General features: G+C 43.9%; 1 protein-coding gene across 3 annotated transcripts; it reads left to right on the top strand.

Annotated features, from left to right (window-relative positions):
• Nucleotides 1-1,080: 1,080 nt before the first annotated feature.
• LAMP2 (lysosomal associated membrane protein 2) lies at nt 1,081-23,346 on the top strand. 3 transcript variants are annotated; one of them, XM_077307371.1, is made up of 9 exons: nt 1,081-1,284; nt 4,634-4,752; nt 6,570-6,780; nt 7,998-8,159; nt 8,546-9,168; nt 9,626-9,748; nt 10,710-10,770; nt 11,826-11,993; nt 23,188-23,346. In XM_077307371.1, exons 1-9 carry the CDS (start codon nt 1,194-1,196, stop codon nt 23,325-23,327), a joined length of 1,698 nt encoding a protein of 565 aa, XP_077163486.1. In that variant the 5' UTR covers nt 1,081-1,193; the 3' UTR covers nt 23,328-23,346. The 3 variants fall into 3 exon arrangements, with proteins under 3 accessions (XP_077163486.1, XP_077163484.1, XP_077163485.1); XM_077307369.1 differs by lacking the exon at nt 23,188-23,346 and adding an exon at nt 18,385-21,682; XM_077307370.1 differs by lacking the exon at nt 23,188-23,346 and adding an exon at nt 13,190-15,253.
• The last annotated feature ends 4,553 nt before the right edge of the window (nt 23,347-27,899 follow it).

Below are 27,899 nucleotides of genomic sequence, written 5' to 3'. Positions count from 1 at the left end.
AATGGACAATTAATGGAATGCCTTAGTATTTGTAGGTCTTTTAACCACCTATCCAGGCGGCTACAAAACACACCGTGCTGTCTGAGTTGCCACTGGCAATCTTATGTTGCACCCGGCGGCGCCTCCCAGGCCTGCATGCGCGACAAACCTCACCCCCTTTATTTGCAAATATTACAAGGTTTCACGTGATGTGCTTGACAGCCTCAAGTCAGCGTTTTCTGTCGGCAGCAGCTCGGTTTAATTATTTCGTTTGCCGTCCCCTTCGCGCGAGAGTTTTATCCGTAAAAACACAAATGGTAATTGATTTCCCCTCGCTTCGCCTAACGCAAAGGAAAGGAATATGCTCCGCTGAGCCTGCACATGGGACCGGGATTGAGCATCAATAGGGGCAAGATTTAAAGAAATTTACTCAGTCCGTTCTCTTCAGTGAAGCTTATTTCCAAGGAAAAGCCGCCAGCCATTCTTTATATGGGGGCGTTTAGCTATAAAACTCTGATGGAGTCCAGCGGCACTTTTAAGACCAACAACGTTTAATTCCAGATCGAGGCTTTCGTGTGCACGCACAATTCACCGGACTCAAAACTTTTCCCTGTTGCTTCAGAACAGGGCTGTTCGCTTGAATCCCACTCGTTTACTCTGGAGTAGATAAAGCAGCAGTACATGTGTTAAAACAAGCGAAACAAAATGAAAATGAGAACGCGGCTTCGTGCATTTTGTTGAACCTTATAAGTATAATCGTTTTGCTTTCCAGTCAAACAAATGAGCGATTCTCCCATGAACCAGGAGCAAGACAAAATGGCTTTGCTCTAAAACCGCAATATCCTGCACTTTCAGGTGCGCGCGACGTCTTCCAAGAAAAAGCAAACGACAATAAACGATTGACACGTTTACAAAAGACGACTGCAGCTTGACACAGGCGAGCTGTTGTTACAAAGCGGCGTATAAAACGCCTGGGAAAGGCTTGTCAACTTCTTCCAGGATTACCGCCCTCCCTCGTCTGGTCCTGGCGGCGATTCGGGTCGTGAACCGCACAATCAGCGCCCGAGCCAGAGCGGCGCTGTGATTGGCTAGCCTCAGGAGGCTCCTCCTCCTCCCGGCTCTTCTGGCTTTCCTCTGCGCATCTGACTGGTTTGGGCGGCTCGCTGTTGCCGGAGGCGTCGTGGGGGCTCGCTGGAGGCAACTGGGGCTTGAACATGGAGACGCGTCGCGCTCTGCTCGGCCGCCTCGTGGGTCCGCTGTGCTGCGGTCTCCTCCTCTTCGTCCTCCTGCTGCTCGACGGCTCCGGTGAGCGGTGTCTCGTGGGGAGGCAGGTCCGTGCTGGGCGGGGTGGGCTGGAATTGGGATCCCTTCCGCCCAAGGAAAGTTGGGCAGCTTAAAAAGAAGGGGTGGGGGGTGGGAGGCGTGACTCCGGAGTGACGCCTCGGTAGCTGTTCTTACGTTCCGTCCTTTGAAAGGCAAACTACTTAAAGCAATTCCAGCCCTTTCGGAGAAGAGGGTGCCTGTTATGTCTCTGAGTGAGTGTGCTGGGTGTACCTTCCAGTTAAGCCCTTGTGATTTTCCTTGCATTGGAGACTGTAGGAGCTGGCCTGTGGCTGCTTTGCACTGAATTTCTCTGGAGGAAGAATGGGCAACCTCTTGTGGCATTCAGAAATCAGGATGTCAGTCTGCAAGTGGGGTCTCCCGGAATTACACCTCCTCCCCAGACTAAAATGAATGAGATTTTTGTCCTCCCCAGGCTCCATCCCCAAATCTCCAGGAGTTTCCCAACCTGGATGCAGCAGCCTTAGGTGGCATTAATGTGACTCAAAAGTGACTGTAGGAATTACTACCTAGTGCAGGGGTGGGCAAACTGTGGTCTTCCAGATGTGCATGGACTACAATGAGCCCCTGACAGCATTTTAGTCCATGAACATCTGGAGGACCACAGTTTGCCCACCCCTGACCTAGTTTGTGCCTCCTTCTAGTTAATCTTTTCTGCTAGTTGTGTATGGACATAGCGAGATAATCTGGCATGGGCATGCTCAGTACTGGTAAGACAACTTCTCAAAGTGATACTTAACATTTTTCACTTTGAGTTCCCCATGAAGTACTAATAAGGAACTTCAACTACTTCTGCCTGTGGTGCAGTGTTTCTTTTTTTCCTTGTATAATTGATGCTGTAAATAAAAGGGTCTACCTTCAGAGAGAGGCCTGTGGTGTAACTAGTTTGGGGGGCCCTGCTCTTACAAAGTAGCTATATGCTTTGAATGCATTTTTCTTATAGAACTATACACAAGGGGAGCCTGGGAGAGGCCTGACTGTTATGGCATGAAGAGGGGGGGGGGAGTGCTGGTAAGAAGGCCAAGAGATGTCCTGCATAGTGCAGGGGGTTGGACCAGGATAGTCAACCTATGGTCCTCCAGATGTCCATGGACTACAATTCTCATGAGCCCCTGCCAGCAAATGCTGGCAGGGGCTCATGGGAATTGTAGTTCATGGACATCTGGAGGACCACAGGTTGACTACTCCTGGACTAGATGACCCAGGAGGTCCCTTCCAACTCTACGATTCTATGAATTCTATGATTCGGAGATGTCTGTAGCATACTTTGAGCTCTGTGTAATGGAAAATCTAGGGAACGTGTGGCTGTCGACTGTGCAGATTTAAGGGGGGTATTGTATTTTTTCTCTATCATCAAACAAACCTCTACACTTAACTGGGGATGGGGAAGTGCATTGTGTCCAGGGCTAGCCAGTGTTGTCAATTTTGCCTGCCTCCTCAGCTAAAACCACATTGTTCAAATAAACACAAAGCATTTATGAATTGCCTTTCATCAAGTAGGCAAGCTGCTTATAGCCATGTTGGCCCAAAAGTAAAATCCAAAATACTAAGCATATAATCCATGTAATACTTTCGATTAGGTCCAACCCAAGGACACATAGCCCTGATTCAGAGAGTTTAGGCTAGCACTCTCTCATCAGGTTTCAGAAATGTAGTAGGGGCAGCCCTGGCTGTTGGATGGGAGACCTCCGTGGAATACAGGGGTTGCAAGGCAAGCAGTGGCGAACCACCTCTAAACATCCTTTGCCTTGAAAACCCTATTGGGGTCTCCATAAGTCAGCTGTGAGTCAATGCAAAAAAAAAAAACAAACAAAGGACACTGTAAATTTCCTTCATGCCAACACCTGGGCAGTACCACAAAAGCCGGGACATTTTTAAAAAGTTTTGCCAAGGAAGTGATCCTGAGGCCGTTTGCATCACTTAACAATGTGAGGCTTGCAGTTCCCTGTACTCAGAATTCAGCTACGTTGGGGAGGGGGGAGGCACATTCACTATGTTCTAAACCAGTGGTTTTCAACCTTTCTAATGCATTTAATACATTTCCTCGTGTTGTGGTGACTCCCAACCATAAGATTATGCAAGTGTTCTTTCACAGAAATTAAACCGAAGCTGACCAATGGCATGAAGATCCATTGTTTGTGATTGTATATAAATTGTTTTTTTTCCCCGGGGTTTCTCAGTTCAGTTCGGCCCCTTGTCCCACCATGCTGATCTTGCTCTTTTCCGCTGCTCCAGACAGACAAACGTTCTAACTTGATCTACCCCACAAGGCTGTTGTGTGGATGGCGCCCCCCCCCCCGGCCAAGCTGCTTGCCCTGCTGTGACCCCCGTGAAAGGGTCGTTCAACCCCCAAAGGGGTCCCAACCCCCAAGTTGAGAACCACTGTTCTAAACCCTTCCAACTACCCAGTAACACTCTTTAGTGTATTTTCGGTAAACAAGAAGTATATCACTGATGAATGCTAAAAAAGGAAAAGGGCTCAAAATCCAGTAAGCAGAAAAGCAAATGCGCATTTATAGATAACATTAGACAAGAAGCATCACTCCAGTGCTTTCAGACGGAAGATCTTGAATTGGACACCTGAATTTTAAAAAAAAATACAACATAGTTGATGTGGTGCTGCAGCAAAGGCCCCTGCTCCAAGGAGTACTATAATAGGAGTTTCTGCCCATAAGTAACAGCAACTGTTTGGTTTTTCCACCAGGTCTTTGTTTTTTTCCGCCAGGTCTGTGGTTGAGGCCGGCATGCTAAGGAAGAGCTGGACACCCCCACCCCCCACCCCGGTTATTCTGATCTCGAGTTAGTGGTCAGCAGCCCCTTTTTCTGCCCCTGGGGGTGATATTGGGGATGGAGTTTAGTTGTTTTGAGTTTCCGACGCTTTTGTACATCTTGTGTATTTTGATTGTCTGTGCATTGTATTGAGTGTGATTTTTGGTTGTTTTAGGGGTAGTTTATTGGGGCTTTTATGCACATTCTGTAACCTTATTGGGAGTGGCGGATAAGAACCACTCTATGCTGGGTAGGCCAGCATAGAGTGAGTTACAGAAGACTAATCTAGAAGTGACCGTCGCATGTGGGCGAGATGTTAAGCGTTGACCCCGCAAAGCTGGTAAATGAGTAGCCTAAAAAAATCTCTTATGGAATTAACCCTGAAACATGTAACTTGTAGCAGCACAAACCTTAACTTTATTCTGTGTGTATATAATCAGAAAAAGACTATTGGAAAGGAATGAACTATTAGTAAACAGTACAGATGAAAAGTAGGATCTGTACAAGTGGCTAGTGTCCTCTTAACAAGCCAATAATATTCCAGCTTCATCAGAGACATATGCGGTCGATGTAGAAGTGAAGGACGATGCCAACGTCACATGTGTCTATGCAAGATGGATGATGAACTTCTCAATCATGTATGAATCCAATAATAGTGAATATGTAAGTAAACCTGCATACATTTTGCTGTTTTTGCTTTTTGAATATAAAAAGGTAAAGGTATCCCCTGTGCAAGCACCGAGTCATGTCTGACCCTTGGGGTGACGCCCTCGAGCGTTTTCATGGCAGACTCAATACGGGGTGGTTTGCCAGTGCCTTCCCCAGTCATTACCGTTTACCCCCCAGCAAGCTGGGTACTCATTTTACCCACCTCGGAAGGATGGAAGGCTGAGTCAACCTTGAGCCGGCTGCTGGGATCGAACTCCCAACCTCATGGGCAGACAGCTTCAAACAGCATATTGCTGCCTTACCACTCTGCGCCACAAGAGGCTCTTTTTTTAAATATATCTTTATGTAAAATCTTAAACCAGCTTCACAAAAATAGATCTTGACGTCCAAGGCTAGAATAGTGAATGTTGTATTTAAAGCCAACTCTTTAAAAAGAAATTGCTACAGTATTTGCTGGCATATAAGACTACTTTTCCCCCCTGAAAAACATGCCTCCAAGTAGGGGGGTCGTCCTATACGCCGGGTGCACGAGTCGGGATAGACATAGCTGCCCATAGTGGCCTCCCGATGCCCGCCCGGTGCCCATAGTGGCCTCCTGATGCCCACTCACCTCATTCTACATGCCATCCAGTATCGCGCAGTATCCAGCACGGCGCACTTGCGCACTAGTGCCGGTCACAGAGAGATGTGCAGAGAGATGTGCAGCCGTACAATGATGACAATGACAGGTACTATAATGTAAGAAACTCTATATTTTGAGTGGAAATGTTGGGGAGTCGTCTTATATGCCCAGTCGTCTTATACGCCGGCAAATACAGTATTTTAGAATGGATAAGACACACCTATGTGGTAACTTAATGATGTAGTAGTAGTGGTGGTGGTAGTGGTAATGGTAGTAGAAGAGTTGGGATTTATACCCCGCTTTTCACTATCCGAAGGAGTCCCAAAGCGGCAGTACGTTTCCCTTCTTCTCCCCACAGCAGACACCCTGTGAGGTAGGTGAGCTCTGACCAAACTGCTCTGCAAGAACATCTCTAACAATGGTGATTAGCCCAAGATCACCCAGCTGGCTGCATGTGGAGAGTGGGAACTCAAACTCAATTCTCCAGATTAGAGGCTGCCGCTTTTCACCACTACACCATGTTGGCTCTTTAGTGGTGGGGAAATCTGGGGGACATCCCATTTCTTTCTGTGTCTCCTTCCTACACTCATATCCCCTTTTCCTGCTTGTTTCCTACTCCCCCTCCCATCAACCAATCTACCTTTATCCAGACTTAAGCTTTCCCACCCTGGTAGCCTTTCCTCTCTTCCATTTCCTTGCTTCTTTCCTCTTTGATAGATCAAAACCAATGCTTGGAAAGTTCAGCAGTATGGCTGCTGACACCCACCCTCCATGGCTGCCAAGACCTTGGTGGCCATTCATCTCTTAAAGCTACAGATGTTACTTTTGATTAGCTGGTTCACTAAACTTCAGGTGGTTCTGCAAATCTGGGGTTTTCTTAAGGTTTGTAGAACAATCCCCTTGTGTTTCCCTGGCCCCATTGTATAGAATTTTTGATTCACGCTTCTGAGAACTAGTTCAGAATTGGATATAATGTTGCCCTATATATAACATTCTGTTAAGCCACCAAGAAAAAAAATATAGCTTTATAGCCAGTATAGGGAATGGATCACTTTAAAGAATGAACAGAGTCTGGAACAAAGAATAAACTATAGCATTTTGGCCATAGTGCCTAAAGGAGATTACTTGTGCTCCTGCTACTAAACCTCAGTTTACTGTTTGTGTACTGGTGTTTTCTGCAATCTTTCAGAAAAACAAGGCTTTTACGCTCCCAGAAAATGTGAAATATGATGGAAGCAGTTGTGGTAATGAAACAAGTGGTCCTCTGCTGGCAATAGAGTTTGGAGCAGGACACTTCTGGAGTATCAACTTTACAAAAACAAATGATACTTACCAAGGAAACATCACCTTTATCTACAATACCAATGATGAGGAATTATTTCCAGATGCTAAAAGGAAAGGTAAACATGGGATTCTGAATGGTTCTGCCGTAAAAAAAAATAAAAAATTGCTGTGTGATTCTTCTTAGTTCCTGTCGGGCTGAGATCAGGTCTCAAACTCCTCTAACTGGAGAGAGGTAGCCATGTTAGTATGTAGCATAAAAGTCCAGTGGCTCTTTAAATGATATATGTGCTTAGTCAGTGAGGTGCTACTGTTGTTTAATTTTGCCAAGAGGTTCAAGCCCTGGTCATTCACATTCTGCACCAAAGAATCTGAGCTTTACAATCGACATAAATATTTAAAAAATGGGCCATCTAAGTTTAAGATTCTGGCAGGGGTTTCCCATAAAACTTCAGTCATCTCTTTGCATCAATAAGACCATGTTTTCCCCCCTCAAAAAGAATTTAACTACAAGATGACGTCTTCACCCACTGCTGCTTTTTCTACCATCCCACATCTAAAGTGATCTTGTTCTGAGAGATTAAGATATTATCTTACTGGCCACTTAAAACTATATGATCATCCTCAAGGAGCCTTGATAATCTGCCCTGAGCCTCTGGAGAAGGGCAGCAGATTATAAATAAAATAATCCATCTTTTGGATCTGTTTGTCTCACTATGAGAAGTTATAGGATAGTTGCATTAAAGGCAAATGTAGTTCAAAAGAATGGAGGAAGCATATGACGTGGTTAAAGCGCACACTACCCAGCACCACTGCCTAATCAAATTAGTAGCCCTTTGCAGGAGCTGTGAAATATATTGGGGAAACGTGATCACAGATTTCTGATAAGGCCTTGGAGTTCTATATCAGTTTGGTGGTCTATCTGCAGCACGAACGTAGCTTTCTTCCTGAACCCAGGGTTCTGTTTGTTCTGGCATAACTTGCAGATTACTGAGGACCCTCCCTTCTACCTTAAAGAAGGGTGAGGGGCTACAGTTCAGTTGCAGAGTATCTAATTTGCTACCAGGAATTCCCCAAGCTCATCCAAAGCCTTTCCAGTTAATGGGTAGTAGGTGATGTGAAAAACCCTGGCGATCTACTGCCAGTCCATACTGACCTTGATAGACCAACATCAGACTTGGTATAAAGCACCTTCATCAGTCAGTATTGAAATGAAATCTACAGAAAGCAGTCCACGAGTGTCACAGCATATTTTGTAAGGACAGAGGGGATGAGATTTGCTTGGTTCCCAGAATGCATAAATGAATTCTCCTTGCATGATTGTTTCCCTGTACAGGACCAATTGTTACCTCTGCAAACTATCCTGTGCATCCGATTAAGTTGTATACAGTATACACCTGTCATAATTTGGATTCTGTTCAAGCTGGCAATGTCACAAATGACCTCTGGAACACGAGTTTTCAGGCTTTCCTACAGAATGGCACCTTAAGTACAACATGTGAGTAGACAGACACATGCAAGTATTTTTCTCTAGCACTATACAGGTGGGTGAATAGCGATATTTGATAACTTGATCTGTCCTGGCTGAGCCAGAAATATAAAACTGCTCCCATCAAATTAAGGCTTGGTAGCAAACATCTTGAGACAAAAGTCACCGCAAGTCTAAACCCCTCTGCACCCTTTGTTACCAATGCTTCTGTCGCTTTCCTTGGTTAAAGTTGGTGGTTGACCTTTGCCCAGTTCATGAAGACAAAAATAAAGCCTTGGTTATAACATTTACCCACTAGGTAGGTATAGCTTTTAATGAATGCCAGCATCTCACAGAACCATTCTTACCTGCATTTGAGTGTTTTTCATGCTACTACTGTGTACTCTCCTTTTTAGATACTCATTGTGATAAAGACATTGCCGCTTCTGCTGTTAAATATGCTGAGGATGTTTCTCCTGCAACCACAACTGTTTCTACAACAGCCACAATTGCTTCTTCCACGATTGAACTTACGACCACCACGACTGAACTTCCAACCACCACGACTGAACTTCCAACCACCACGACTGAACCTATGACAACCACGACTGAATCTACGACCGGACCTACGACAACCACGACTGAACTTACGACAACCACGACTGAACTTACGACAACCACGACTGAACTTACGACAACCACGACCGAACTTACGACAACCACGACCGAACTTACGACAACCACGACCGAACCTACGACAACCACGACAGAACCGACGACAACCACGACAGAACCGACGACAACAACCTCTATAGCTACTACCACTGTATCTACTACCTCTATATCTACTACTATATCTACTATAACTGTCTCTGCCACCACGACTGCAGCTGTTACAGCTGAAAATTTGTCACCTGCTCCTCTATTCACTTTCAGAGCCACAGGGAAACCTGTTACAGGAAACTACTCTGTCAATGTTGGTGCCACAGCCTGTCTTCTGGCGAGCATGGGCCTGCAGCTGAACATCTCCAAAGACCAGGTTTCATATTGTCCTTACTTCCCAGTTATAGCAATGTGATCTCAAGGTTTCTGGATAACTTGTACATTGTGTGCTTACTGTCTCAAACTATCTTCACAAAAGGAAAAAAGAAGAATGTGTGGGCTTCCTAGGTTAAAAGTACCTGGGGGGATCGTCTGACAATATTCTGGTACTCCGCATTACTGGTAGTACTATCCTGGCTGCATAGTTCCCCTGTAGAGGGAGCCAAGGCTTCTGAAATACACTAATGAGGCTTGTTAGCTGGGGAACAGCAGTCTGACCAGGCTCATTCCTTGGAACTGGCAAAGGTGATAGAAATAGCCATCATGTTTTGGAAAATAAATAGGTGATTCTGATCTACTGCCATTGGGGAGTTTCACAACTGGCTGCAAAAGTTGTTGGACAGCAGAAGCTTGTAAGCCTGGCCTACTAACTCTGGTTTTAAAAATGTTTTTAGAATCCTTGGATTATTAATATTCAACCAAACACTACTGAAGTTACTGGTAGCTGTAATAGAAGAACTGCAAACCTCAAGCTGAATGATAGCAACAGCATAATTATTGATTTCTTCTTCGCCATTGTAAGTAGACTGTTGTGTGCCTATGAGATACCTTCAGGGTTTTTTTGTTTTTTTTGGTGGGCATTGCATTACCTTCTCCTTCAGTCCCTCTAATGTTAAAATAGGACTACTTGGGAAGGAACCATAGCTCAGTGGTATAGAGCAGGGGTAGTCAACCTGTGGTCCTCCAGATGTCCATGGACTACACTTCCCATGAGCCCCTGCCATTGTTTGCTGGCAATGGCTCATGGGAATTGTAGTCCATGGACAACTGGAGGACCACAGGTTGATTACCCCTGGTATAGAGCATACTTAGCACATAGTGAATTTACTGTGCACCTCCCTGGGATTGAAAGTAAGGGAAACAAATTTCATAAAACATCTCCCAGCAAGAATTGACGATATGGCAGATGATATGGGGAACCATCTATCCAAGATTATGGAAAGTCACTGCCAGAAATAGAGCAAACCTTTATTGGGCTAAGTATACCAATGACCCCATCTGATAGAAGGCAGCTTCCTGTGTAGTTATTCCTGAAATGTCAATTTGACAAGTGAGGGGTGAACCTGTTTGCCCCTATTGCATTTTAAAAAGCTCCTTATCCTGCCTGTCCATGTGCTTGACACAAATGGAAGTGTGGGAAACTCTTTTTCCTTCCCTTCCACCTTCTTACATAAATATTTCCTTGTACCACCAGCTCGTGCTGAATTTGCCTGACCTCAGAAATAGTCCACCAAGCACCAGACATAAAAATGGGAGGGGGAATACAGTGCACTAATAAAGGACGAAGCAGTAGGGCCCTCTGTAGGAACAGAACTGTGACATTAACGGGCAATTTGCATTCATTAATTCATGCAAATGGTGCTTTTTGTGGTTGTTGCTTTTCTTCTGAAGGTTTAGCAAAACTAGAAAGCAATAGTCTTAAAGCTGTTTGTCTCAACTGTGTGTAACTCAAACTTGGTGGATCTGTCTTTCAAACAGAAAAACGGAAGTTTGGAAAGGTTCTACCTGAAAGGGGTGAACATCACGGTTCCTCTCAATGGTAAGGTGCCACCTGGTTTGGAAACAATCAACTGTGACCCAGCAAATACCTTGTCTACTTGCTTAGCGTTTGGTTTGTTTGGTTTGTTTGGTTTGTTTGGTTTGTTTGGTTTGTTTGGTTTGTTTGGTTTGTTTTGTTATTTATATTCTGCCGCTCCCAGCAAGTTGGCTCGCAGTGATTCACATCATATAAAACATTCCATAAAATTTCCAACATGTCAACATTTCTAATATTCATAAAATCCCCCATAAAATCATACCCTAGCCACACTTGGCACAGAAGAAAACCCCCCTAAGAAGTCACAGCATGTTATACCTCTTGTACCCAAATGGAGAAATCATTCAAAAGACCTGATCTGCCAGTTTTTATTGAGTGATAAGGATGCTGATGTCACTTCTATTATGGCTGAATTTCTGTCTTCAGTTTTTAAATTCAAACTGACTGGTGTATTTTGACTACCTCTGCTTATTTTGCTAACCTGATTTATGCCAATAAAGGTATTGTGTGTGTGAAAAAACACCTTCCGGGCTACTTTCGTGACCTGAGCTTCCATGGATAATGAGGCATCCAAGGTCACACCCAAATTCCTAGCTTGGGGCACAGATGTCAGTTGCACTCCATCTAGGCATGGGAGATGTGCTTCCTGGTCCTGCCCTTTCCAACCCAGCCACAGGACCTCCCTTGCAGCTCAGGCTGGTTCACAGGGAACATTAAACCAATAATACAACATGGTACAATCAAACAACAGGAATGTCCATAACAAAATATTTAATATCTGTTTTATTTCGATCGTAACTGGGAGGGGGGGGATGACTCTGGGGCCCCATTGGGGGCCCTCAATCAAATGCTTCGCAGCTCCATTTTGCACGTCTGTCCTTGAGCTGGGTTTACCTGCCTGCCCAGAAATTCAGCTTGGGATACCATGTTGGGCGGTTTTTCAAGGAAGTAGCTGAAGATAAGCTTTTCTAGCTGCAGGATGCTATTAAAATCCTGATTGGGTTTTAGAATCTCACACTTGTTGCTGGTTAAGAGTATATGAAATTGTTCCTCTCCAGACTCTCTTAGTGCTGGAAACAACAGCCTCCATTACTGGGAGGCCTCCCTGGACAGTTCGTACATGTGCAGGAAAGAAGAGACCCTGGTTGTGACGGATGGATATCGAATAAAAACGTTTGATTTAAGGGTCCAACCATTTGATGTAAAAGAAAACAAATTTGCTACAGGTAAGAATGAATCTCCGAGCAAACAGGTTGAGGGCGGGGACGGGGGGGGGGGACACTATGCATCTTTACTCTTTCTGGTAGGAACAAAAGCTCCTTGGCCACAGGTTAGCTTCTGAGTCCAAAGGACCAGCCTTAGTAGCTGGATTCTGAGTTGAATTCAAGTTGCAATTCAATTTGGAGCTGCAGGTAGTATCGAAAATACCAACAATCTGTGCCATTAAAGCTCAGCAGAAGAGATCCAGAAAAGCAAGGCTTGGCTCCCATGACGTAGAAATTCTTACCCATCCAGCCTTGTCAGACCTTCAAAAGGCACCTGCCCCACACATCTACGCTTTCCAAGCACATCAGGTTAAATTCCTGTGTTTATTCTGCTAATGTATTACAATCCATTGTGTCCTTTGAAAGAAGCATTAGTTTCCTTTTCAGACTTTCTTCAATAAGCGACACAGTGAGGGCGGGTTTTGCTACGGATGTAGTAGATTCTGACTTGGGCGGTGGGGGTGGGATTCATCCCAGAAAGTAATGCTGATATATAAATATTTCTAGACGGCCTCTAGTCACGTTGTAAGTTGGCAGGCTCAGGAAACGCTTTCATTCAGATTGAGAGGCCTACTTCAGAATATAGCGATGGGCTGTCTGAGCTTTGCCGTGCTACTAGGAAAGCTTTAAACTATGTCCTGTTGAACCAATCTTTTCTAACTTCCACAATCCTTGCCCCAGCGAGAAGACTCAATAGCCATCTAGCATCCTATCCTGAGAGGCCCTCTTAACCATTGTCTCATTTGGAGTTTGACACTGATCCAGTTAAAGGATGTGCCAAGATTATTTTACTTATTCCCAAGTAATCTTGCAAGGTTTCCCAGGGGGGGATATAAAGCTTTAACCATTTAGTTGCTGTTTGCATTCTGTCCCATGGACAGGTATGGCAATAGGTCTCTTAAATCCTGCAGACAATGTTCTAGGACAGGGGTAGTCAACCTATGGTCCTCCAGATGTTCATGGACTACAATTCCCATGAGCCCCTGCCAGCAAATGCTGGCAGGGGCTCATGGGAATTGTAGTCCATGAACATCTGGAGGACCACAGGTTGACTACCCCTGTTCTAGGATTTAACTAGGCACTTCAAGGAGAGCCTTTTTGGAATTGCTCTTGGCCAATATCTTTTTCTCTTTTGTCACTACCTTTCTTGCCTACAGCACAGGAGTGTTCGCTGGATGACGACACCATTTTTATCCCGATTGCAGTTGGCACTTCTCTTGTAATCTTGATCGCCATTATAGTGTTTGCTTATGTAATTGGCAGAAGAAAAGCCTATGGTGGATATCAGACCCTGTAAACGTTGTGAGGTTCTTCTCACTCGGTTGTAATTCAAGCAAGGGAGAACTTTAAAGCCCAGCTTCCCATTCTCAGTTCTCCATAAAAGCGTAGAAGATGTGTGCGCACATCCCATGCAATCCATCCCAACCCAGGGTGTGTCTCTGGACCTGTTAAGATTTTGTAAGTTGTATGGAATTGGATAAAGGGCATGGTGAAATTTCAGACGACAAGTTTAAACCTGCAGGGTTTCTAAATATACCAGTTAATCAGGCAGCAGTGTGAAAAGAGAACTTAAATGAAACCAGACTGTTGGAACAACCCATGGAGAACTGAAATTGGTACTTGCTGCCCTGTGCATTCTATTGTTTACAAGTGAAGGCTAGCCTGGCTGCCTTGGTTAACTACTCTGGGAATCCCAGAGCTCTTGCTAGCACACACAGCAGTGCTTGTGGTGTTCTTCCCACTATTGACACCAAACCCTGAACATCCCAACAGCTTGTTTTAGCTCAAGAAAGTCTGCTAGACCAGTGTGTGCAAGCTTCCTTTATTAGTGTTACATTAGTAAACTCCTAAAGTTTGCACTTCCAAAATAGCTGCCTCCTATGCTGTCTAGTAATCTAGAAAACTACAGAACCTCATCTTGCAGGTGTAACTATTCACCATCTACACAGGCAGGTAGAAACTTCCAGCTTGCTCGGTCTCTTTATAATAACAAAACCAAAATCAATAATTTGTGTTCCTTGAAGTGTCCTTAAGCTGCACAGTAACTGGAGCCCTGTTTAAACACTCGATGTCCAAGCCCAGCAACTGTTGAAAACTGCAAAACAGCATGAGTGTCTGTGAAGTATCTGTTACAGAGCAGATATTAGTTGGTCCATGTGCTTTGGTGTACAGCTGTGCATTAAAAGCTGCTTGGTTTACTGATTTCAGTGCTTTCATTACTTGGGTGCAATGGGGGACGGAGCATGAGCAGCCATAAATTCCACCATATATAATTACAGTGGGGGAGATCACGGATCTGCTGCTGAATTTGCTTTTGGGAAAGTAGGAATTGTGCTATGCAGCAGGGATAGTCAACCTGTGGTCCTCCAGATGTTCATGGACTACAATTCCAATGAGCCCCTGCCAGCATTTTCTGGCAGGGGCTCATGGGAATTGTAGTCCATGGACATCTGGAGGACCACAGGTTGACTACCCCTGCTATACAGGCTACTTAACCATATAGATTTTGTGATTGTTGATATTCTACATGTAAGAGAGTTGCCTATCAAAGAATTTTCCTGAGAGTTTTGACAAATTGCTGTGCTTCAGAATGAACTCCAAAGGGATCTGTTTTAGCAAAAGGAACTTAAATTTGACCACGTCCTTTGCTGCACAGGCAATTGCTTATGTATAGTAAACAGCTTGGCTCTCCCTAAAATGAAAACTGAGAACGTTATGCTCTGTCCTAGATTAATTTGAGTTCAATTCCACTTAAAATCATTTGAGCCTTTTCATAAGTATCATTCTGTGGCTTGAACAGACAACAAGATGGCCCCTCATGGCTGCCTTTCTCCTTGCATTCTCTGAAAAACAATTGGCTTGCAGTTAATTCTTTTAGAGACCTCCTTGGCTTGCTGATAAAAAGAGGAGTATAAAACCTTTGCCCGCCTGCTGTCACAATCATTGTCTCTTCACCTTCTTCTTTGTAGGAAAGCATAAGCCAGTTTAAATCTATTTGAAAACTTTAGCGGTGCATTTGAGTTCAAAACAGCCAAGTATACCTCTCATTCCAGTGAGTGGCTGAACTGCTTGGTAGCAAAAGGTTCATTTTCTGATGCTTTTCACTAAGTGTTAACTGGCTCATGTAAACTTTTAAAACCTCACTTTAATCTGTTGATTTCTTTTTACTGGATGTAAATTGTCTGTTTGAACAAATAAAGACTCTTCTGTTCATAAGGAAACTTGGTCACATTGCTTAATGTGGAGAGGGGGGGGGGCTTCTTGCATGAAAGTTGCTCTGCTAACTGCTGAACCAATCAAAGAACTCTAGGTGGGGAACTCTCTTGCTCAAATAGGAGCAGCCTTCAGACCTCCTGTTTTGCAGGAGCATTTATTACATTGATGTGTCCATTATGCACCTGCCATAGAACCCTGTGCAGGTTACAAAGAATTCTGGAGCATCTTCTGCAGGGGTGGCCAAACTGTGGCTCTCCAGATGTCCATGGCAGGGGCCCATGGTAATTGTAGTCCATGGACATCTGGAGAGCCAGAGTTTTGGCCACCCCTGTTCTAGTGAATGCTTAGTACTGGTCTGTCCAGTCTCACCACTGTTCCTGCAGGAACAGTGGTCTCTTCCAATATTCAAAGCTCCTACAGGACTTCCCATCTCCCTGGAATAGATGTAAGGAAACTACTTTAAAGAAGGCTGAGTGGCAAACAGTCTGCAACCCACCAGGATGTCCACAGGCCAACTTCTGCTAGAACACTCCCTGCTTGACATCTTTGCAAAGAATGTTTGACTGAGTGAGCCTTGATCTGATCTATCAACGGCTGATCCTGGATGTGAATAATACTTACTTTGTGAGCTTTAAGCACCTGTGTTATGCTGGCAAAACTAGGCAGGAGTCTAAAGTTAGCCTAGTCTCGGTTTTTGATCTGCTTAGTAATTGTGCTGGGGGAAAGATAGTTAATAGGGTGTGAGCAGCAAGCCCTGGTTGTATTCCCTTAACATGCTGCCACAACTTCCACTCTGCATAACCCTTGCAGCCAAACACTTTTAACATAAAAATGAAATGTTTTACCCTTTGAACTCTTTATGCCCTGGGTACTTCTTGACAGGAACATTCCATTTTCAAGTTTTAAAACATCCCATAAAGGCATACTTTATCAACTCCAAAGAGTTGACAGCATTCAATGTAATCTTGTAGTCAGAGTCCAAAAAAAATTGCACCCGTTTGGCACAGCAGGGGGGCAGCTGTTAAAAAGAGTCTTCAAAAATCTACCTGACTTCCTGCCGTATTAACACACTGTTTAAAAATGGAAGAGAGGGGAAGCCTCTTTGTAAACTGATTGCTCTGGTGACTTGGGGTTCTCTGAAAACCTTTGCAATGTCTGCTTTGCTTTTTGCTCAGCACTGTCTGGTAACCTGTGGCTAGTGGCACTGAACAGAATTGCTCCTGCTTGGAGTGTGTCTAGCAATTGCATGGTGCAGAATCCTGGCTCTCAGCCAGTATAGCCAGTAGGCAGGGAGTTGCTCATTGAGAGGTGATATATAAATGCAGTAGGACGGTGAAGTCCTTCCCCCTTGCCTTGTGGCAGTCGAGTTAGGTGTATGGCGGATACATGAGGTGGGATAGATCCCCCTTTTCCAAAAAGCTCAGATCAGAATACTTTGTTTCGTCTTCACCATTGTATCATGGCAACAAAGTCAGCTAAGCTGGGCCAGTGACTTGAATTCAAGAAGTCATTTAATTAAGCTTTTGAAGATTTGAACCCAGATCTTCTGATACTCTAACCCAGGAGTAGTCAAACTGCGGCCCTCCAGATGTCCATGGACTACAATTTCCATGAGCCTCTGCCAGCATCTGGCAGGAGCTCATGGGAATTGTAGTTCATAGACATCTGGAGGGCCGCAGTTTGACTACCCCTGCTCTAACCACTACATCACATTAGCTATAAACCAATGGTTCTAGGCATCTGAGTCATGGTCTGGCCTCTTCTCTTCTCCCCCCCCCAAAAAAATCTTCACAATAGCTCTTGACAAGGCAGAATGGGGTTAGAATCTGGTTCTCCAATTGCAACTAAGAAACTAACTGCTGCACCAGCTCTCCTATCTGAAGATCCCATGGAATGGAATCAAAGGCTCCTTTAAGATACAGGAAAGCAGTCAAAAGTCTGGACCTTGCCTTTTTGATGTATTTATCAGATGGGATAAACAACACAATGGTCAAGGGTAGTTTTTCCCTGGCAGAAACCCACCTGCTCTGGACCCCAGTATCTTCTGCTGTGACATCCAGCAATTGAGTTTGGATAGTAGGTGCTTGATGTATAATTTCCCTGTCATATAGAGAAGACTTATTGGAAGGCAACATATAATTCTTGGTCTTATATCATTTGTCCACACCTCTGGCGTTATGCCTGTTTTATTTACCATTGTGAATTTCAAGGATTATGGCATCTAGACCGGATGCTTGCCCAGATTTTAATTGGCCAATTCTACTATTTCATCAGATGTCACAGGAGGCCATTCTGGTAGGTTATCCAGAGCTGGTTCAGGTAGGTTTGTTACACAGATCTGCTCATAGAACAAACCCAAAAAATAATGAAGCCACGTGTTGGGAGGAATAGCAGTCATAGACGGAGCTTTGCTATGAAAGGTTCCTCAGATTGCCTTGAGTTGTATAAGGACGTAGCTTGAAGGAGTTGTTCCCATTGATGGTTAATGAATTTATCTTTTTTTCAATCTTATACGGCAGGGAAAGTCAACCTGTGGTCCTCCAGATGTCCATGGACTACAATTCCCATGAGCCCCTGCCAGCAAACGCTATAATTGTAGTCCATGAACATCTGGAAGACCACAGGTTGACTACCCCTGTTATACGGTGTTGTGATTGATCAAGGTCAAACTATTCACCAGGTAAAACTGGCTTTAGAGTTACAATAGTGATGACAAATGTTACACATGCAAATTTTTAGGTCCTTGCAGTCAGTGTCGAACTGTCTGCCATGTTTTATTCTGCATTTTAGGCTTCTGTCTTGGTGACTCACCAATTACTTGTTCTCTCTGCACATGACAATGTTCTTCACTGTTGTCTCTGATGTTTTGTCGCTGTTTTAAACTGAGCTACAGATCATGCACTGCATGGAGACATATCTTTGCAACAACAAAAAGGAAAAGGAGATACCAATTCTGTTCTTGTCGCAAATGAAACTATAGTTATTCCACAGTGGTCTTCTTGGCGTGGCATATTCTGACCTGCAGGGTGAATTTACAATTAGGTCTTTAAGTGGGAAGGGGGTGGGGGAATTGTTTTATCCCCTGAGAGGGATACTCAAAGGCTTAACCTGTACTCATTACCCTTTCTCTATGCAGCTGAAGACTGCAGCCCAGAAGAGGTGGACACCTTCTTTGTACCTTTTGTGGTGGCAGCAGCCCTGGCGGGACTAGTGTGTCTGATTATCATGGCTTATTTTATTAGCCACAGAAAACATCATGGTGCTGGCTATGAGCAGTTGTAAAAACAGGACTTCAGGCTGGACATTTTCCTTTTTCAACCTGCTGAGGAGTAGTTTGCACCTGCAGAATTTTCCATTCTTATGCATGAGTTTTTTTAAAAGATACACAAAGATACGTTGGATCCAAAGAGAAAACCACGGTTGTATGTTGAGTTGTCCTCTCATATGAATGGGTTTACATCCATTGCTTGGATATGCTGTTTATAAAAGCAGGTCTCTGCAGTGCCAGAACACTGCGATGCTAAGGACGGCTGTAGATGTCCCTTTTCTTTGAAGCCTGGTGCAGAATTCATGCTGCCTCTTTGCAAATCATGGCTTGCACATCTGCCCTAGAAAGTAGGTCCACTCCCTTTGCCTCCCAGTGTTAAATATGGGCTTCACTTAGCAGTCTAAGCCATGGCTATTAGGGAATCTGTTTTGTTCCAACCATCATTTACTTTTGCATATGTGTGATGTGCTGTTGGTAGAGGGAGAGGGAAATAGCTTCAGAGAGAAGAAAGGAACCCATGTTCCCAAAGTTGTGTCCCAATTTGCAGGCCATGGCTTGTGGAGAGAGACAGTTGTGTCTACACTAGCCTAAAACCCAAGTAAGCAAATCGGTCTTTGTCTTGTTTGAATCTGGAATTATGGACTAGTTTGAGGAACTGTTTGAATGCTGTGTGCTAAAATGTCATTCTGAAATAGGGGATATGCTCTGCTTACAGTTGCCTTTCACAGGAAATGAGTTATGTGCTCAAAATTTTAACACATTTGTGGGGCAGATGTGCATGGACACGTGAGCTATTTCAGCTGATGAAGACTGGCAGCATGGCTTATGGGTACTTCCCACTGCACGGCCTTTTGTGTCTGTGAAATCCTCATTCTCCAGATAGACCTCGTTCCCATGGGATGTTGGACCTGCTGCCAGAGTGCTGTAGCGTGGTTCTAACATTTGTGAACAACAGCAAGCATTATGCCTTATTACAAAATGTCTCTAATAATCTATGCATATCATTGCCTATTTGATTGTTTTTTCTGAATCTAATTCCACACATTTGTGTATTATTTACTAAAATAGTTGCTTTGAGCTCCATTGGAGAGGAAAAAAGGAGAGCAGAAGTTTTAAGTGAAAACTAGCCTTTTGATCAACAGTTATCAAAGCAACCCTTAGTTCTCTGGTATCAATGTGCCTCATCACTAGTGTAACATTTGCAGTACTTTTTTAATGGGAAGTTGTAGAGGTTGCCTTCTACTATGAATGCCTGTACTAAAAATGAAGAAATGGGTACTGAATAGTGGGTGCTGTCCTTAGAAGCATACATCTCCAGTCTACCCTGCTCCAAAAACTGACAATGCAGTAATAAACTTCCTCGCTTAAACATGTGGTTTGGGAGCCAAGTACAGCCTCTGGTATTTAATGTTTTGTGCTGCTTTTTCACACTTGTCTGAGACTCTGACCTGGGCCTTCCTCCTACAGCTGCAGCTCTTGCTATTTTGAATTGTTGGTTATAGTTCATTTTGCAGCAAAAAAGCAGCGGCTAATGGGAAGGTCTAATGGGAAGGTCAAAGGAGGTCAGAGTTAGACAAAGCACAAACTCTGCACTGATCTTTTTTTTGTCCTGGGGGGCAAACAGAAACCTGGCAATTTTCAGAGTGTTAACTCTTAAACTGCCAACATTTCTTCTGCCTTCTCTGTGGCGATACAAGTGAATTGTTCATGGAGAATTAAGCACCAGTATTTGGATGATCTTTTGGCATTGTCTATTAAATTTATACCTTCTTTTCATCCTTCACAAAGAGATGGACAATTCTAAAATCATTTCTGCAACCTCAGTCAAAAGTGCCTAACTATTTGTCAAACACTAGATGGGAGGCATATGGGAAAGCCACAGAAGCTATTTTTGAAAAGTTATAATGCTATCACTGATGCCCTCAGTCATTTGTACTCTAACATCAGAGTACAAATGACTGAGGGCATCAGTGATAGCATTATAACTTAATGGGAAGTGTGATACCAAGCTTCTTTTGCAAAAAATGGAAGAACTGGAATTTGTGTTTGCTGCATTTTTGGACTGGTGTACTTGGTCATTTTCACAAGATCAGCAAAGTCATTCAGAATCAGAATTGTTACTGAGTACTTGTATAAGTTTGTACAGTTCATAATTTTTAAAGCAAAATTAGAGAAGGTTTTGATGAGTTTGAACAACAAGCGAGAACAACCTTGCCATATATTGACTTCAGAGCTTCACCAGGAGACAGAGAGTAACAAAACAGAAAGGAAATTATGGAAGTTCACCTGGTCCTGATGAATTCTTGTCAAGAGACACATTTAGGATGAAATCATTTATTCCTACATTAGATGCACCTCACGCCAATTTAAGAAGAGCTACTATGTACAGTGATGTTACAGAAATGTTTTCCTTTCTGGCAGCATCTAAGAAAGAAATTCAGCAAGATGTTGAACTGTTTGTGGAAGTATAGCCAGGAGATGTTGATTTGAAACTTACTGATGAACTTTTGCACTTTTCACTTGCATGTGAGATAAAGCCATAGGTCTAAAGAAGAGTACTCTCTCATACAGACCTTTAGCAAATTATATACAAGGAAAAATTCAGGTGGCCTTCCCTAATGTGGAAGCAATCTTGTGGCTATTTCTTATCTCAGTGGTCACTAACTGCTTGGGAGAAAGACTCAAAAGAATTAACAATGAATTAGGGGCCACAATGTCTCAAGAGAGGTTGTCCACACTGAGCATTCTGTGCATTGAAAGTTTCAGGCTTAAACAAATTTTGATGGCCTTTTAATTTTGTTATATGGAAAATTAGAAAAAAAAAACCTTTTAAAATCTTTGTATATTTGATTATTGTAATTTTTCTATTATTGTGCATTTTAAAACCGACTGTTTAACGACAACATACAGTAGGATCTGGGTCACACTGTCAGGTAGTCATGATCATCTTGTTAACACTTCCCAGGCTATAAAATTTGTAAGCTCAACATTTTAAAAAAGAAAATAACTTACTTTATACTTATAATTTTGTTTTCCTAAAAATGCCTCATTACTCCATCAAATGTTCTCAGTTTGGTTATTGCAAAGTTGTTCAGTCTTAATCTTAACATTTGTGTATTTTTTCCCTATCGCCATGCTGTTTAACAATAAAATCTTGTGTATTTTAGAGGAGGAATTGTGAATTTCAGAATTTTACACACCTGTGCTTTACACACCTATACACATCCTCTGCTTTACTCAGTTTTGTTTAAAATACTCCTGCCTCTACCATCTTCCTTTAGTTGTGAGGGCAGGTGGCGGATTGAGGGGAGGGCTCACGAGTGGAATAGCCTAGGCCAGGGGTAGTCAACCTGTGGTCCTCCAGATGTTCATGGACTACAATTCCCATGAGCTCCTGCCAGCAACTGCTGGCGGGGGCTCATGGGAATTGTAGTCCATGAACATCTGGAGGACCACAGGTTGACCACCCCTGGCCTAGGGCCTCTCTTCATTTAAATCCAGCACTGTCTGTGCCTCCGCTTTAATCCTTGCAATAACCCTATAGGTAGATTAGGCTGAGAGACTGACCGACCTAACATCTCCCAGCAAGGCGTTGGGAGGGATTTGAACCTGATGCTCCAAGATTATATTGCAGGGCTATAACTACTGTGCCACACTGGCTCCCTGGCTAGACTTTCTTGCTTGGCTGCCTGGGGAATTTCTTGCTTTCTGTGGATGAGTTGTCACAGTGAAGTCTGCCTCAGTGCCCCTAACACCACCCAAGGCGCATCATCCTCTGTCCCTTCCAGCACAGCCAATTATGGAAGATTGTCCAGTCGAAAGGAGACTTTGAGACCCACAGGGGTAACTGGATCCAAACCTTCAAAGGCATCCTATGGTCTTTGCTTTCTCCGTCACCTTAACTAGGGTTGTGTTTTAGCCTTGGTTCAAAGCCTATAGAAATTTCCAGCACGTTTTGTTTGTGTGCTGTGATACCGGCTTGAGCCTCAGTGTACTCATCCCACCTCTAGCTCTCAATGGCCTCTTATACTTCCAACCCCCACCTTCAAAAAATTTCCTGCAACCAGCCCTGCCTCTGAGATCCTATGCAGATCCACAACTGGGTCATTTCCCAATGTTCATCAGCCACGCAGGTGTGGTGAAGAGACATTTGCAACAGAGCCTTTCCCTTGTCTCTTAAGGAGGATGCTAAATCCTTGGTTGGTGAAGCTCGAGAATGACCCTACATTCTGCAGCACACTTTCTTTTTAAGTTGTGACTTGTTGGATATGACAGTGGTCTCCTTATTTACGCCCTGATTTGCTCAATCCAGAGCAGCACCAGAGCTGTGGGCTACAAGAGAAGAACCAGCAACAAAGCAATGCTATTGAAATGATATCTGTTGTTTCTAACAGTTGGGATTTCTCATTTTAAGGGTTGTTGGGAGAGTCCGGCTCAGACTCTTTCTCTTCTGTAGTTCTCATAATCGAAAGTCCAAAGATGAGTTGGCTGTAGAGGGGATAAAGTGAAATGGGGGGAAGGTGGTAAAATAAAGGATAAAGCAAAACGGAAGGGTGGGGGGAGGGAACTTTTAAAGTATATATCCATGCTTGGCTAATTTGTCCTGTCCAATGCTTGTTTTCATTAACTTCCTCTCCGTTGCTTCCTTTTTTTACATCTTTCTTCCTGCAGCCGAAGAGTGTAGCAATTCTGACCTGACCTTTGTCATCCCTCTGGCGGTGGGTGTGGTGATTGGCCTCCTTCTCATTCTTGGTGGTGTCTGTTACATGATTGCAAGACGGAAAAATCGCTCTGCCTATCAATCTGTATGACCTTTTCTGCGCTGCTTCTGCTGCCCCCCCCTCCCCTTTTAAACATATGCTATGAATTTATGATTTTCTAACAGTAAAAAAGAAAGTTTCCATTGTTTGAATCTGCAGTTATGATTGAGAGAGCCAACTGCATGGTGCAGTGCCATGCTTTTCCACATGGTAAGCGTTTTTTTTTTTTCCCTTTGTGTGTGTGTGTGCTGAAGAAACTATTCCAAAGAAACATCTTCCTGCTACTGAAATTCCGAGGTCTAGTCCTATCACCGTAACTAGTCTGTGTTAGCCTATAGTTGAGGGACAGAACCAGTGAAGGGGGTTAAGCTTCTACAGCAAACGCACTGAACTTCTGGGGTACTTTGCAGCACATTTGTGCTCCTTGCTTTGACCATTTGGTAGGTCAGGCAGGATCTGCTACTTGCTCCATCCTTCCAAAGGAGCTTTGGGATTTGTGTTCCTGGTACATGAGTGCCCCTCCTGTTTTCTCACCTTGTCCCCGGGCAAACGGCTCCTGTAGCTGAGTGGGGGGTTCCCAAATAGTGTGAAACAACAATAGATATTGAAATGAGAGTGGAGGCATATTCCAAGGGAAAGAAAGGAAAATCACCAATTGCTCCCAAGTTCTTGGCAAATTCTAAGTAGCTCTTAATACATTAAATGTTTAACAATTTAAAATTTAAAACCAAGTTAAAAATACATTGTCCTGCATCAGCTAAAATGCATTAATTTCTGTATCCCCCCCACCTCCAGGGTTGGGTTAGTCTTGAGGAGTGTTGCTAGTCCTTTAATGGCCCCAATCAAAAGCCTAGTAGAAGAACTCCATTCCTAAAGGGCCTGCAGCTCATCTGGGAGCTCCTTCCATCAGGTAGGGGCCATGAAAGGAAAGGCCTTGGTTGAGGTCAGACATACTTCTGTAGTGCTGGGGACAACTAGCCAGTTTGAATTGGCTGAATGAAGTGCTCTTTGTGGACCATAGCTAGGTGGTCCCTCAGGTACACCTGGCCCAGACTGCATATGGCCTTAAAGGTCAATACCAGAACCTTGAACTTACTCTGGTATTCAACTGGGAGCCAGTGTAGTTCCCTGAGAATAGACTTAAAATAGGCCCTCCAGGATGTTATTGTGAGGACCCATGCTGATACATTTTGGACTAACTGCAGTTTCCAGATCAAGGAATCAGTGGAACAGGCTTCCTCAGGAAGTGGTGGGTTCTCCATCTTATCTCACATGGCTGGATAGCCATCTGATGGAGAGGCTGATTCTGTAAAGGTTCAAGGGGGTGGCAGGTTACAGTGGATGAGCAATAGGGTTGTGAGTGTCCTGCATAGTGCAGAGGGTTGGACTGGATGACCCATGAGGTCCCTTCCAACTCTATTATTCTATGACTAGGATAGGCCTGTGTAGAGCAAGATACAGAAGTCTAGTCTCGAGGTGACTGGCACATGGATCACTGTGGAAAATTGTTCTGGAGCCACATAGGGCACTAGTAGTTTAGCTTGGCAAAGGTGGTAGAATGCCAGTTGAGCTATTTTGTTGATCTCTCTATGGATAAAGCAGAGTCAAAGATCATGCCTTGGAGGGCATGATTTTCAAACGGCTCTGGTTCATCCAAGCCATCACTGCATCCAAACCACTGACAAATGTCTTTGGGGGTGAGCCCAGATGGCCATCCATTAGTAGCTGGGTGTCATCAGCATATTAATGGCACCCAAGCTCAAATCTCTGGACCAGTTGGAACAGAGGGTGCATGAAGATGTTGCACAGAATGGGAGACAAAATCGCACCCTGAGAAACTCTGCACAAGAGCTGACAGTGGTGTGATTAACTATCCCTCGCTGCAACCCTCTGTCTGCAACTGCAGAGAAAGGTGATCAGCCATTGAAAGGCTGTCCCTCGTATGCTTATGTCAAGGTGGTGAGCAAGCAGCTCATGATCTGCCACATTGAACACTGCTGCCAACCCGCCTCGATCAGGCTGACCAGTACCATCTCCACTCCATGGCCAGATCAGAAGCCATACTAGAATAGATCACAGGCTAAAGATTCCTCTAGGTATACTACAAGTTGGTTGGCAGTGGCCCTTTCAACCACCTTCCCCAGAACACAAGGTACAAGATGGGGTGGTGGTTGGGTCGGTCCCATGGATCCAATGATGACTTCTTCAACAGGAGCCAAACCACTGCCTCTTTCAGCTCCTTGGGGAACTCACTTGTTGACGGAGAGATTTATAATATCCTGGAGGGAGCCTCCCATCCTTTTGTCACTTGATTTGCATAGCCAAGAAGGACAAGGATCAAGTAGGCAAGTGGTTGGTTAAAGCCTTAAGACAACCCATCCAAAAATGACCATGGCCCTCCAGTTCACTTACTGTATCAAGGGTTTGTGGAAGGTCCTAGCCATTCTGTTGTTTATTGTTTAAACTCAGCGGACAGAAGAAATATAGTAGTGCAGGAACTTAATGTACTGGATAGGACCAAAACATTTCTTTTCCAGCTGCATGTTCTAGCAGAATTTCAAGGAACTCTCTAAGAGATGCTGCTTCCACACAGACCTGGTTGAGCAGGTAAGTCCAGGGAACATTGCAGAGAACATTGTATATCATCGCATCATGTTGGGTGAAGACCCAGCAAAGTTGAGTCTTCATCAAGCATAACTTCTTGGAGAACCTCCACTTAGTAGGCTTGACATTACTCATGCAAGTCTTTTCACAGCAATGTAAACCTAGTTCTCAGGTCAGATTTAACCCCACAAAGATCTAGAGCAAATACACGTTTTCCTTTCAGACAAGACTTGTCATTGTTATCCCCAGAGACTGATTTTTGAAGATGGTCGTGAATTAGTTCAGCAAGGTTTGATGTTGGGGAAAGCAGAAACTCTGTGAGATTGTGTGTGTGCGTATATAGTACATCTAAACCACCATAAGAGCCTCTTGTGGCGCAGAGTGGTAAGGCAGCAGAAATGTCTGAAAGCCCTGCCCATGAGGCTGGGAGTTCGATCCCAGCAGCCGGCTCAAGGTTGACTCAGCCTTCCATCCTTCCGAGGTCGGTAAAATGAGTACCCAGCTTGCTTGCTGGGGGGTAAACGGTAATGACTGGGGAAGGCACTGGCAAACCACCCCGTATTGAGTCTGCCATGAAAACGCTAGAGGGCGTCACCCCAAGGGTCAGACATGACTCGGTGCTTGCACAGGGGATACCTTTACCTTTAAACCACCTCACTGAGGACTGAGCCATTTGCAGTTCAAGTTCAAGAACTATTGTGTGGAATTCTTAAATGTAGGAAGCACAAATATGGAGAGCAGGTCTTCAAGTTCTCAGGAAATTGTTCTCAACATTCAGGACATGAATACCTGCAGCACAGTGATTTGGTACATTCTGGCAATCAGGTGGTTGGCATGATTTTGTGGACATAGCAGACTGCTTCGATGAATACAATTAATTTGAAGCATTCACTGCTTTGCATGTCTTCCAGCAAGAAGGAATCTAGTGGCTGGCTCCTCAAATGAAAGAAGGGTGTGTTACCCTTCCCCTTCTAACTAGGTAAAGGAAGAACCACATTCCATTCCCTGCACTCCAAGTTGCAGTGGTACTACCTTCTTTTCTCTTAACTGGACATCGACTCTCCCTGGAAGCAGAGCTAAATAGATTTCCTCTGGATGAGAGGTTCATTTTCCTGGGGGCCAGAGTGTAGTTGGCCCAGTTCCATTTTTTTCGTACTCTGACATATTCCCATCTGCTGTTTCACTTTTTTCTTCCATGGTTTATGATGGAATCGGCCACACTTGCTTCCTGTGGCATGTTGCATACAAGTCTGTGCATGCATACATCTATCATCTCTATGGCGGCATATGAAGGTATCTGGACCCAGATTCTTTATACATCTAACCTGACCTCCTTGACTTATCAACTGCTGAAGATGTGCCACATTCCCAAATAATATCTTCAATTGATCAAAGCCCCTTTGGGCTGCTTCTGACCAGTCAGCAAGCATTTTCATGGTGTTACAGTATAAGTTATAAATTATATTGTATAAGTATAAATAATAAATATATGATACATGAACTCACACAACCATAAAGATTACTGATGATTTTGCTTGATGTCAATAAGTCTGAGTCCAAAGAAATGTATCTTGTGTGCTTTCCCAAGGAGTCATGAGTGTCATCCAGCATACGGAAAAATACACTCAAACCCATTGCTATGAGTTTTCGAAGTTGAGTTATGGTGCCACAAGTAAGAAGCTTCTTAGCTGAGGTGTATCATATCCAAATGCACCCAGTTAACTCCCTTTCTCCACTCTAATTTCCATTTGAATTTTCTACACAAAGCTATCAATTACTCCTTTATGAGATGCTAAATATGAAAACAAAAGAGATTGCAGCAACCTTAGGAGGTCTTAAGCATGAATATACTTGCACATTGGGCATGAATATGTTTGCAAAATGGTATGTGGTTTTGGTACATCCTGGAGAACTGTAAAAAAGAAAAGTCTCCTCTCTGCACCCAAGATATCCCCAAAGTAATGCAAGGACATGCAACATCCCCCCGGGGTGAATTTGGAGCCATTTGCTCGGGTGAGG

The sequence above is a fragment of the Paroedura picta genome, chromosome 13, assembly GCF_049243985.1.
Source record: "Paroedura picta isolate Pp20150507F chromosome 13, Ppicta_v3.0, whole genome shotgun sequence".
NCBI lineage: Eukaryota > Metazoa > Chordata > Lepidosauria > Squamata > Gekkonidae > Paroedura > Paroedura picta.
This window is presented reverse-complemented; position numbering and strand designations above follow the sequence as displayed.

Coding starts and splice junctions, on each gene's coding strand:
- LAMP2 (XM_077307369.1), top strand. CDS start 1,194: ATGGAGACGCGTCGCGCTCTGCTCGGCCGCCTCGTGGGTCCGCTGTGC. Junction 9,169..9,625: donor TGAACATCTCCAAAGACCAG/GTTTCATATTGT, acceptor AAATGTTTTTAG/AATCCTTGGATTATTAATAT. Junction 11,994..18,384: donor AGAAAACAAATTTGCTACAG/GTAAGAATGAAT, acceptor TTCTCTATGCAG/CTGAAGACTGCAGCCCAGAA.